Genomic DNA, 11,651 nt, shown 5'->3' on the forward strand with positions numbered 1-11,651 from the left:
CAATTCCTTATCCACCGAGTGGTCCATCCATCAAATCCATGTCTCTCCAATTTAGAGACAAGGGTGTCATGCAGGACAGTGTCAAATGCTTTGCACAAGTCCAGGTAGATGGTGTCAGTTGCTCTTCCCTTATCCACCAGCTCTGTAACCCCATCACAGAAGGTCACCAAATTTGTCATGCATGATTAGTGCTTAGTGAAGTCGTGTTGGATGTCACCAACCACCTCCTTATTTTCCATGTGCCTTAGCATAGTTTCCAGGAGGATCTGCTCCATAATCTTGCTGGGCACAGAGGTGAGACTCACTGGCCTGTAGTTCCCTGGGTCTTTCTTTTTTTGCTTTTTAAAAATGAGGGTTAAGTTTCCCCTTTTCCAATTAGCGGGAACTTATCTGGATTGCCACGACTTCTCAAATGTGATGGATAGTGGCTTAGCCTCTTTATCTGCCAGCTCCCTCAGGACCTGAGAATGCATCTCATAGGTCCCACAGACTTGTGAACCTTCAGGTTCCTTACATGGTCTCAAACCTGATCTTCTCCTACAGTGAGTGGTTTTTCATTCTCCCTTTACCTTCTGCGACTTGGACAGTGCGGCTGGAGCACTTGCCAGTGAAGGCCGAGGCAAAAAAGTGGTTGAGTACCTCAACCTTCTCCATGTTGCAGGTAACCAGATCTCCTGTTTCCTTCTGGAGAGGGCCCACATTTTCCCTAGTCCTCCTTTTATCACCGACGTACCTATAGAAGCCTTTCTTGTTGCTCTTGACATCCCTGGCCAGGCTTAATTCTGTCAGGGCTTTAGCTTTCCTAACCTGATCCCTGGCTGCTTGGACAATTTCTCTGTATTCCTCCTAGGCTACCTGTCCTTGCTTCCACCCTCTCTAGGCTTCCTTTTTGTGTTTGAGTTTGTCCAGGAGCTCCTTGTTCATCCATGCAGGCTTCCTGCTGTTTTTGCCCAAATTCCTCTTTGTTGGGTTGCATTGCTCCTGAGCTTGGAGGAGGTGATCCTTGAATATTAACCAGCTTTCTTGAGCCCCTCTGCCCTCCACAGCTTTATCCTGTGATACTCTACTAAGCAGATCCCTGAAGAAGCCAAAGTCTGCTCTTCTGAAGTCCAGGGTAGTGAGCTTGCTGTGCACCCTCCTTGCTGCCCTAAGGATCTTGAACTCCACCATTTCATGGTCACTGCAGCCAAGGCTGCCCTTGAGCTTCACATTCCCCACCAGCCCCTTCTTGTTGGTGAGCACAAGTTCCAGCATAGCACCTCTCCTTGTTGGCTTCTCTGTCATTTGGAGAAGGAAGTTATCATCAATGCATTCCAGGAACCTCCTGGATTGCTTATGCCCTGCTGTGTTGTCCCTCCAACAGATACTGGGGTGGTTGAAGTCCCCCATAAGGACTGGGACTTGTGAACGTGGGATTGCTCCTCTCTGTCTACAGAGGGCCTCATCCCCTTGGTCTTCCTGGTTGGGTAGCCTGTAGCGAACCCCACCTCATAATGTCACCTGTCCCTGCCCTCCCTTTAATCCTGACCCATAAGCTCTTGGTTGGCTCATCATTCATGACCAGGTGGAGCTCCGTGGACTCCAGCTGGTCCTTGACAGAGAGGGCAACACTCCCTCCTCATCTCCCCTACTTCCCCTTCTGAAAGAGCCTGTGTCCTTCCATTCCAACACTCCAGTCATAGGAGCCATCCCACCACATCTCCATGATGCCAATAAGGTCATAGCCCCACAGACATGCGCATATCTCTAAGTTCTCTTGCTTATTCCCTATGCAATGTGAGTTTGCATAGGGGCGTTTAAGGTGGGCCCACGATGACACTGACTTAGTGGCTGGAAATCCTTCGTGGTGCTCTTCAGGTGTTCTCCTGCTGACCTATGATCCTTTTTCAACTTCTGGGCATCTGTTGCTGGCACTGGCCTCAAACTGGTAGGGCTGGGATGGATTGAGATTCCCCTGCCCGGGCAACTTTAGTTTAAAGCCCCCTTCACCAGCTTGGTAAGCCTGTGACTGAAGATGCTCTTCCTCTTCTCTGACAGATGGACCCTGTCAGCCCCACAGATACTCTTCTGGCTACCTTCCCCTGCAGGACCATGAGGCTACTGTGAGGCTTCCTCAGATCTTGCTGTGCTTGTATGCCAGAGTGTCACAAACCAGACTGGTTTGTGAAAGTGTAATTCCTTCTCTAAGGAGATTAGACCATGGTAGGGAAGGAAGCTACAGCTGCTTTAATGCTTTTATCTCCAAAGTCCCTATAACAATGTTCTTTGTTGCTTCTGGGGCATTTCTAGTCTAATTACAGACACTTATAAGAGATCTGGCACAAGCAAGGGGTCTGATGTTTAAATAATTTCAGTATTAGTTTTGCACAGGTGCAACATTTAAGTCTAAATTTTGTTACCAGGACCTAGTGTCTGTCAGTTGGTACTTTCTGTAATACTCCCCAACATTTCAAATACGTGAAGACATAAAGGCTGTAGGCAGAACTTCCCGGTGTTTAAGTCAAACTGCAACATGGTGCGGAGTTGCAAGGCAAGCACTGCAACCCAGTCACTTAACACTTCACTTTGTCACAAAGGCAGGAGAGAGGTGCTGTGCTCTTGCTATGAACCAGGAAACCGAAGTAAAGGCAACAGGCTGGAACAAAGAGACCCAGGAACTGCAGTGGTGTTTGTAAGCCTTGCAAAAGTACCTTCAAGAACATCCTCCTGAACCTGGTTCCCTGCTCATTTTACACAACACCACGAGCAGACTCACTGCTAATTTTCTGTTGAAAGAATCTTCTTTGGTTGTGGCCCTTAAAGGTGTTGATGCCTTGCTCAAATGCCAGCTTAAGTACCTGAAATTGGCTTCTCCCAAATGCCATCACAACTGCCAGCATGCATGTAGAAGCTAACAGGGGTTGCGTAAACTTCATTTGGTTTCTGTTTGTTTAAGTGAGTTTGGGCCAAACAAGCAATGTTTCTGTGGGATACTTATTTGCACCTGTATCATCCCACTGATTTTCATGTTGCATATGGACTCTTGTGAGCCCATGGAGGTGTCATGTTGAAATGCACTCTCCATTTTGCACGATCCCAGGTGTAGCACTACATGAACAGAAACTGGTTTACCCTCCCTTTGCTTGTGAGTAACAGGCAGATATTTACTTTATGCAGCTAGAACACGAAAAGCAGTTATCCTGACATGGGACACCACTGTACGCCAGTCTCGATACTTCTTATGCAAAGAGCTTTTAACAGGCCTGGACTAACTTTTCACTCCGTGTGTTGGGAGGAACTACTCCGACATTAAATGTCCCAGTTCTCCCCTTTTTATTTGCATATGACTGCTACTGATAAGGGTGGGAATGACATGAACTTTCCTAAATGGATCTCTAGAAGTGCATTTTGCATCCTGCTAAATGGCGTCTCTCAGGAAACATGATCTACTTCTGTGAATGGGAGTAGCTCGGCTGTATTAGATAGCTCCCTCCAAATAGACACAAAGAAAAACCCTAGAAATCCAGAAAAAATCCCAGAAAACCCCCAGGAAAAAAAGTATCAGAAATCATATTCTACTCTGTTGCATCATCAGTTTCTGTAAAGTAGCTCTGGTTTCTACCTGTAGAGCTCAGAAGAAAGCTTGTCTCTGTCTTCAAAGGTGGTAGTCTGTACCTCAAAACAAGGAGATCAACTACTTCAAGCTCAGTAAGCCCAAAACAGCCAAATTTCTGCACACCTTGTTTGTAGCATTTAGTGTATTTGAAAAGCCCAGAGGTAACCTGCTTTCAGAAGAGGAATAAAGGCTAAGTCAATTGCTCAGACTCTCACCAGAGATCGTTGGCAGGACTGGGTGGACACACATGGCCATGGAGTGCGACAGCATGCCAGGCTCTGTCCTCCCAGCAGGAAGATATAGGACCACAAAATGTTGCCCACGTGTAGTTGTACCTGTCAGATGTGTGACATACCACTGTGTTCGGTGGGTACACAGTTGGAAAATATTGTCACGTGGCCTCTTGTCTCTAGGAGGCGTCCATTCAATGCTTGGGCTTTTAAACTTTGCCATTAAGAGGCCACTGTTTTGGTACAAAGGGCAGCATCAGCCTGGGGGCAGATGGTACTTTACCTCAGTAGGGCCCCTGTAGTCCACACAAAGCTGGAACCATAGGTAACTGAGGTTTGAAAGCACCTTTTACCCCTCCATCTGTGACTTTGCCATAACAACTGGAATTTGTTAGATGAAGATGTCTGCTGCAGCACAAGATGCGGGCTGGTGAGGGGCTCCTCTCAATGTGCTCAAGGTGGGACCAGAAACCATGCTTGAAGGGGATGATTAATGGAAGAGAAGCTGCTTGCTCAGGGACTTAAGGGAGTGCATCTTTCTTCAGGATGCTGCTTTGCTTGAGAAACACACTTTTAAAGCCAATCCTGCAGCTATATAAACCAACAAGGAGACTTTCAGTTTCAGCTTTTTTTGTTACAGAAGCTCACATTGGCTTTAGATTTATATATAGGAGAGAAAACTATGTACAGCACTAGACTTTATCCATCTGATCTTTTATCTGAAGAAGGTAACATACAAGTGCATGAAAGGGAGCAAAGTGAAGGAAGACTACAATAACCTTTAGAGGGGTTTTATTTGTTCAAGTGCAATGAGGTATGCAATGAGGTAATCACTACCTTAGTTTTTTACTGTGCTTAAACAGCTGTCAAGTCTATTCGAAATAAATCCACACCCAAAAAATAGCATCTTAACACAATTGGCTACGTTTTCTTAACTGATGTACAAAGTTCTGCTTAAAAGGTTGTGTTTAAGAGCATAGTATGAAGATTTAAGCATACAGCTACAATTACAAGTTTTATGTCAGTAACATTAGCAGCACAAAACCCCCACAGCTTGTCTGAATGCTTTAATACACTTGAAGCTTGAGTTGTAGTTGTCTAACTCATCTAAAACCAATATAAAATGGAGCAACTTACAGCTTTAAAATATTCTTTGACTTTCACATTTTCTGTGAATCTTTCCAGATTTTTTAGTGATTTTGTTTGGCCTTATTCCCCTCCAATATGTTTCTTTCTCTTCTAAACTTGGAAGGCTCTAAATCTTGAATTTTATTCTACACAGCAAATGCGTCAATATGATTTGGAGTACGGATGAGAAATCTCAGTTCTGTAAACCAGCATAGTATTCCTAAACTCTGAAACTTTGCATCAGTCTTTCTGGGGAGTAACTTTTTTTTTTTTTGCTCCCCCCCATTAGTATACGGGCTGATTAGCAAACTGATGTTGTCCACCTGAATCTTTCTTATCAGTAATCTAAAACACCTGGTAGAATTACTGTAGGATTTTAACAAAAGCCAAGTGAGGTATACAGCAAATACCCTAAAAGATAAGCTAAGCTTGCTGCAGATGCATTCATTTTGTCTCTTTGTAAATTCCAGCTCCGCATGGCTTGAATTTTTAAAATGCTGTGCAGTCCACTGCTGAAACAGGATGCTACTAGCTAAATTCCTGTGGGGCTCAATTTCACATATCAGACTGTATGCATTTTCATAAAAATACAAAAAGAAAGAAAATACTACACCAGAAAAGATTTTAAAAACTCGGTTATTTGTACACCATGCTTTGCAAGTAAGATTTGTTTACTGGTTTGATGATAGCATTACAAGGGTCTTTGTGTTGAAGCTAACTAGCCAGCTGCTCACATTAGTTTACATGGTGCTTTGTTTTTAACTGTGATGTTTATTGAAAGGGTACAGTACCATGCTGTTACTGAAAACATAACAAAAATATGCATAAACCAGATTTTTTCAAAAATAGTTGAGTGTCCAAAAAGTTAAAGACATTTGGTAACCTAATAATAATTATAAGAAGAAAAAATTTTGTAACCCTGACCAATCCCCTGTGTCTACATAGCTCTCTTGCTTGGCACACACAGTTTGGGTACAGGTTCCATTCCCCAGTACTAGGCAGCTTTCAAAATACTTAAGTTTTAAACCAGCAGTACTCCTCTGCTTCTCCTTCTTTCTGGTTTAATGGAGAATTAGTTCAATTAGCTAAGAATTTGGGGATGTAAGTCCTTAGTTTCTCTTCATTTAGCTCAGGGTGTCTGGAAATTTTGTTTTCTGACCTCTCAGTTTGTTGGTTGTTTCATTTCCAGGCAAACAGTGCTGTCAGGGGAGTTTTGATTTCGGAGAGAAGACTAAGAGAAGTACCTTGGAGGAAGGAGAAAGATAAAATGGAAATGCAGTGCAAAAAGGCAACCAGTGAAGGTGCATTCAACACTAATCCGTACTGCTAAGCAGCTAGGATGTTGCATTTTTAGACAGGATGGAGTTATATTCATGGTTAAAACAAATCTCTGCAGCAATACCTGCACAGTATTGGTCTGGCCAGCTTGCCAGACCCCTTTATACAAAAAGTAGTTTCTTTGCAAATGGTTTTCAAGACCTTATATGTTAACCCTGACACCCATGTGATGCTGGGCGTGCTTGGCGGGGGGTTACCTGAGCCTTCTTGCCTCCAGGTTGAGTGTTGCAGGGGGTCAGTTCTCAGTGGCAGCAGGGCTATACCTGAGCTTTCCTTTTTATGTAGAAAGGCTGGACAGTCTGTACTCTTGATGCAAGGGATCAAAAAGCAATATGAAGTCAGCCTGCAGGTTTTTAATTTCTCATTTCAGAGAAACGTAGCTGATCTTTCCATTCATCAAATGGATCACGACAGGTGAATGGACCATTCAGGTGAATTATTCCACAAATTGTCTTGCTTCCATTTATTTTTATTTCTTTCATTTTCTGTCATTTCTTTCAGTTGACTATAGTCTATAGCCACCTCCCTTCATCTTTTTTCCCATTACCTGGTAAGCATTTTCTTTCTTACGGAAGGACTGTTTTCTCTCAAAGCTTGAGGCAACTGGCAGGAGTTGTGGCTGTAAGCAGATCACACGGGCCACCAGAGGAGTCTGTTGACTTCCAGAGGTGCTGTGCCCTCCACGTTACCTTCTCTCAGGCATGTTTGGGGCTCAGCTCCTTGTGCCATTTTAGAGATTAGGTGGGGGCTGGCTTGAAATTGTATGCAAAATATGCTTCACTCAGCACAGTTCCAGAAAGGCACTTATGGGGATAAGCTGTCGTGGTGTACTGCTTCCTCACCTCTCCTCAAATTCCAAACCACTGGGCTTAGCATGCACATGGTCAGCACGAGAAAGTATTTTCCCATTTGCAGGTATTTGCTATTTAGGCAATATTTAGTCAGTATTCGGCATTCTCTAACCTTAAGGTCTGGCCTTCGTGCTCAGCATAACTGTTCCCCAGTGGTGGCCCATACCAATAGGTCTCCACACTCTCGGCTGGTTTGGACTTTGTGGGAACTGGGTCATGCTGGTAAAGCAACGCTGATTTTATCATCCCAAAGTCCTCCTGAATCTTCATACCTGAATAGATAGCACCCGAGACGTTTTCTGCCATGTGGGTATAGCTCTGAAGATTTTTCATATCGCAGAGGTTGTCGCTGTATTTCAGCGTGGATGGCTTGTAGGCCTGGTAGGACACCTTGGTGGTGGTTGTGATGACCGTTTGCAATGGTGGGGCTATGGGAGAGGGGCTGGGACCATACTTGCAGGGGTAGTCCCCACTGTAGTAAGGGTGGTTAGTGTTTGTTTGCATCTGTCCATAGTCACTCTGGTCTCCACTGCCGGTTTTCCCCCAAGCTGGTTTCAGTCCGTAATGTCTGCCAGCGTTATCAAAGCTCTTATCATGGGTGGTCACAGCATTGTAGTGAGATCCATTCAAACTGAGGGGGTCTGCGTCAATGGCAGGACTTGACAGATCTTTGCAAAATGTTGGGTAACGACTGGAGCTTATAAAGGTAGGAGCTCCAAACTCATAGCTGCATGGCCTGGGCATGTAGATCCTTGGATTGGGGCACTTTGGGTATGGTGAGAGCTGGTCCTCTTGGAAGCTGGCTGAGTCATGAGATACTTTGTAGAGGTCAGCACTTTGCAGCAAAGGGTAAGACTGGGCTGGGATCGAAAAATTGGTGTCTGTGATCATACCGACCCTTTCTGGGCCATCCATGCAGGGCAGATTCTGCAGGTTATTGGTGTAACCACCGCTGTCATGGTACCTTCCTGCCTGACAAGGACAAGTAAATCTTTGAGATTTGGGAATCGATACTGCCCATACACACATTTACATGTCTCAACACTTGCGCTATTACTTATTTCAGCCCCAAATGAACAGATGTAGCATGGTGTAAAGCTTTGTTTTGCCCTGGGATCCTCAGTACATGCTTATGACACCTTTTTAATTGACTAATGACTTTGACTTACCTCTGAGTTCAGAGGTCTCTTTTTCTGGGAATGGTGAAAAGAGGACATTTGCTTCTTAATTGCACTTCGTCTTGCCTCTGCCTCCAATTTACTCTCTGGCCTGGGATGATCATGAACTCCTTTAGCCTAAATTAGGATTAACAAAGAATTAGATGTGAACTGGAAGGGTGTAAAGAGAAGAGAGAATGCAATAACTTCTAACTGAGAATTTATCAACTATTTTGATAGTAAAAAATATTCAGGTTTTGCATATCTGTAGCAGAATATCTGAATAATAATAATAGAGCTGAGAATTTGGGAATGTGACCAGTTTGCTTGCATTTACTGACTGGAGAACAGAATTCACTGCTGTGTGGGTCAGAGAAAAAAAAAATCATTCAACAAAGAATGTAATCTCATAGAACAAGCTTTTTGTGAAGTTTTTGACCTAATGTTGCTAAAAAAAGAACAAATCAATATGAAATTTCAAATTTCAGTTTCTAAATTTCCTTTTTTCTGGAAAGTTTTTAAATCCTCTTAAAATTCAAAGCTTATTTTCACATAAAGTAGAATTCTCACTTTTCAACTTGTGAAATTTAAGTAAGGCTTTTCTTTCACCATTTATTTATCTTAATAGGAAATAAATATTAGATCCTTGGTGAGATTCAGTTGCCAGATGCACCAGGGTGGAGGACAACCTTTTTGTTCACATTTGTGTACTGTAAACAGGAGAATTTTAGAAATCAATAATGATGTTATAGTTAAAATTGAACATAGTTATCTCTGAAGTACTGCTTTTAAAAAGACAACCAAATTTTATTGTTTTATTTGTTCTTCCATGTTTGTACTACAGAGGAATCCAGTCATGAACAAGAACTCCACCGTGCTCACCATATTCAGTGTTACACACACACAAAAAAGAAAACCCACAGAAAAAAGGGGGGAGGGAGAAAAGTCTCTATATAGAGATATAATTTATGTATGTGTGTGCACATATGCATGCATGCTTTTTTACCTGGAAAAATATTGCTCTGCCATCAAGCCTCCAGAAGTTAGTGACTGGATAACCACTGTGTCCTCGGCAAGGAATCAGCTCAAGGGCCGAGTTACAGTTTGGGCAGGCTTTCTCTGCAAATAAAGACAAAGAAACTACTGAAGACACTGGTTAAAGGCAAGGATATTATCTGAGAGTAAATAGAGCTCAAGAGCAATATGAGCAGTCTTCACTGAAATTCAGATTAAAATATGATGTTCAAGGAAACGCAACATAGGCTACCAAGTATAACCTAATGGTATGAACTAGAGCTGCATACTTCGTACAAATACTAATGAGTTAAAGGATTTTAGATCCAATTCCCCTTAAGCATTTACAGACAGACATTGATGAAATTTGGAAATAAATGTATTCATCACAGTCTTTGCAATTATGCCTTAGACTGCATGCAACTCAGGGTGATCCCAGATTAGAAATCAAGCTCAGCTGAAAGAAATGGTTCCCTTGGGCATCCTGGCTCTCTTAAGGTGCCTCTTACTTTGTTGCTTCTGCCGAGCCTTGTCACATATGGCAGGCCGAAGCTGCAGCCTGGCTCCACCAGGCAGAGCACAGCTCCTAGCACACACCACCACCCCCAGGCAGGACTTCTTCAGGATCTGGCAGTTGTGGTTGTTGGTGTTACGCATGGCCCAGCCACTGAGATGTCTCTGTGCGTTCTTCTCCTTGCTGGAGTAGATGAACCGCACGTAACCGTCGGGCCATTCCTGGAAGGCATCGAAGTGCTTGGGCTCCTGCAGCAGGGCAAGTGGGGGGTGAGAGGACAAGGCAGTAAAGAGGAGAGCAAGAGAATATTAACAGGATATTGCAACCTGACATTTTTGCTCTGTTATGAAATATGTAATGGGGGAAAAGGGGTTTTCCTATGACCACCGGAGCAGCAGAAAAAGAAATATTGGAATAGCTTATTCAGAAGTGTTTATAAAAGGGGAAGGGCACTCTGAGCTTCCATGTCTCAAAAGAAAGTCAGGATCCTTTCCTCTTTTGCATCATGATCCATCATAACATGGTCCGTTGTCACAGATGCCTCTTTGCAGTGAGGTTACCCAGGCCTAAGAGATCATCCTTGTTACCAGAACTTATTGATTGGTCTACCACCGATGCACCCAGACAGGACAGAAACCACCCTGCTCACTCATGCTATTAAGTTCTCCTCATTGTAGGACCGTTCACCTGCAGGTTGGAAGATAGAAGTTTTAGCTAAGGAATGGTTTCTTAAAGTGGATCTAATATGGGTTGAATAAGGCTTCTGTCAAAAAACAGAAGTAAAAAAATTTGCTATTGCAAATATACTTCCAATGTATGCAGAGTGGTTCAGAGAAAGAACATTTCAATTTGTGATTTCACTGGCTTTCTGGAGTTCCTTACCAAAACACAATTACCAGAACAATTTTAAACTCCAAATATTTACAGTGCAAGTAAAGAATTTGTGCAACATTCATTTAACATATGTATGTACAACAGGAGCAACCCCAGTGAATACAGGTAAACTACCAGCATTTACAGTGTTAAACTATTCTATAATTGCATGGGCTCTGTAAACTTAAATAAACTCTAAGAGGAAAAAAAAAGTTGTGAATTAAAAAAGTATTTGGAGCACTTGGAAAAAAAGTGGAGTGCTCGTTGACAATAAAATGCCAGATCAACAAACTGAAGAAATATTTAGATAACTTGAATTACAGTAGCAGACAAGCTTTTTTTCAACATTTCTTTAAATGGGGAATGAAGGAGAAGGAAACTAGCCAAATAGTGAAGTTAAAGTTTGTTTCAGGAGATCATACATAGCTGGCCAAAGCTGTGTATCAAATCGATATTTTTATTACAAGTTATTTTGTAAGGACTACTGCAGCCCATCCAGACCCATGTAATTATATTTAAAAAGGTGCAGGAGAAGTAAAGCAGCTGTGAAACGAAGCTTTGCTCGGAAAGAAGGGTTTTCCCCTGGCTCCCCAGCCACCTGGCCCCGCGTTATAGCCGGCCCCGCCCCACCCAGTACCTGCGGCAGCTTGGGGTCGTTGATGTCCCAGGTAGGCTTCATGCCAGGGGGCCGTGGCGGGTGGCGACTCCCGCTTTTTTATGCTGTCGGGGCATCCCTGGGAGTGGGTGAATGGCTCCCAGACGGCCCCGCAGGCGGGGCAGCAGCCGGCCCCGCCCCACCCAGTACCTGCGGCAGCTTGGGGTCGTTGATGTCCCAGGTAGGCTTCATGCCAGGGGGCCGTGGCGGGTGGCGACTCCCGCTTTTTTATGCTGTCGGGGCATCCCTGGGAGTGGGTGAATGGCTCCCAGACGGCCCCGCAGGCGGGGCAGCAG

The 11,651-nt window shown here is 43.7% G+C and overlaps 1 protein-coding gene across 1 annotated transcript; it reads right to left on the reverse strand.

The window, feature by feature from the left end:
• Positions 1-7,232: 7,232 nt before the first annotated feature.
• On the reverse strand, positions 7,233-11,379 carry GCM2 (glial cells missing homolog 2 (Drosophila)). Its single transcript, XM_009706063.1, has 5 exons — positions 11,338-11,379; positions 9,823-10,075; positions 9,306-9,418; positions 8,312-8,437; positions 7,233-8,114 (listed from the first exon to the last, which is right to left on the reverse strand). Exons 1-5 carry the CDS (start codon positions 11,377-11,379, stop codon positions 7,233-7,235), a joined length of 1,416 nt encoding a protein of 471 aa, XP_009704365.1.
• Positions 11,380-11,651: the final 272 nt, after the last annotated feature.

This window comes from Cariama cristata, unplaced genomic scaffold, assembly GCF_000690535.1.
Source record: "Cariama cristata isolate BGI_N322 unplaced genomic scaffold, ASM69053v1 scaffold11378, whole genome shotgun sequence".
Lineage (NCBI taxonomy): Eukaryota > Metazoa > Chordata > Aves > Cariamiformes > Cariamidae > Cariama > Cariama cristata.

Bases quoted from the DNA above. Each gene is read 5' to 3' on its own strand.
- GCM2 (XM_009706063.1), bottom strand. From the start codon at position 11,379: ATGAAGCCTACCTGGGACATCAACGACCCCAAGCTGCCGCAG. The intron at 9,419-9,822 runs GTAAGAGGCACC...CTTTATTTGCAG, and splicing joins GGCTCGGCAGAAGCAACAAA to AGAAAGCCTGCCCAAACTGT. The intron at 8,115-8,311 runs GTAAGTCAAAGT...TGTCCTTGTCAG, and splicing joins AGAGACCTCTGAACTCAGAG to GCAGGAAGGTACCATGACAG.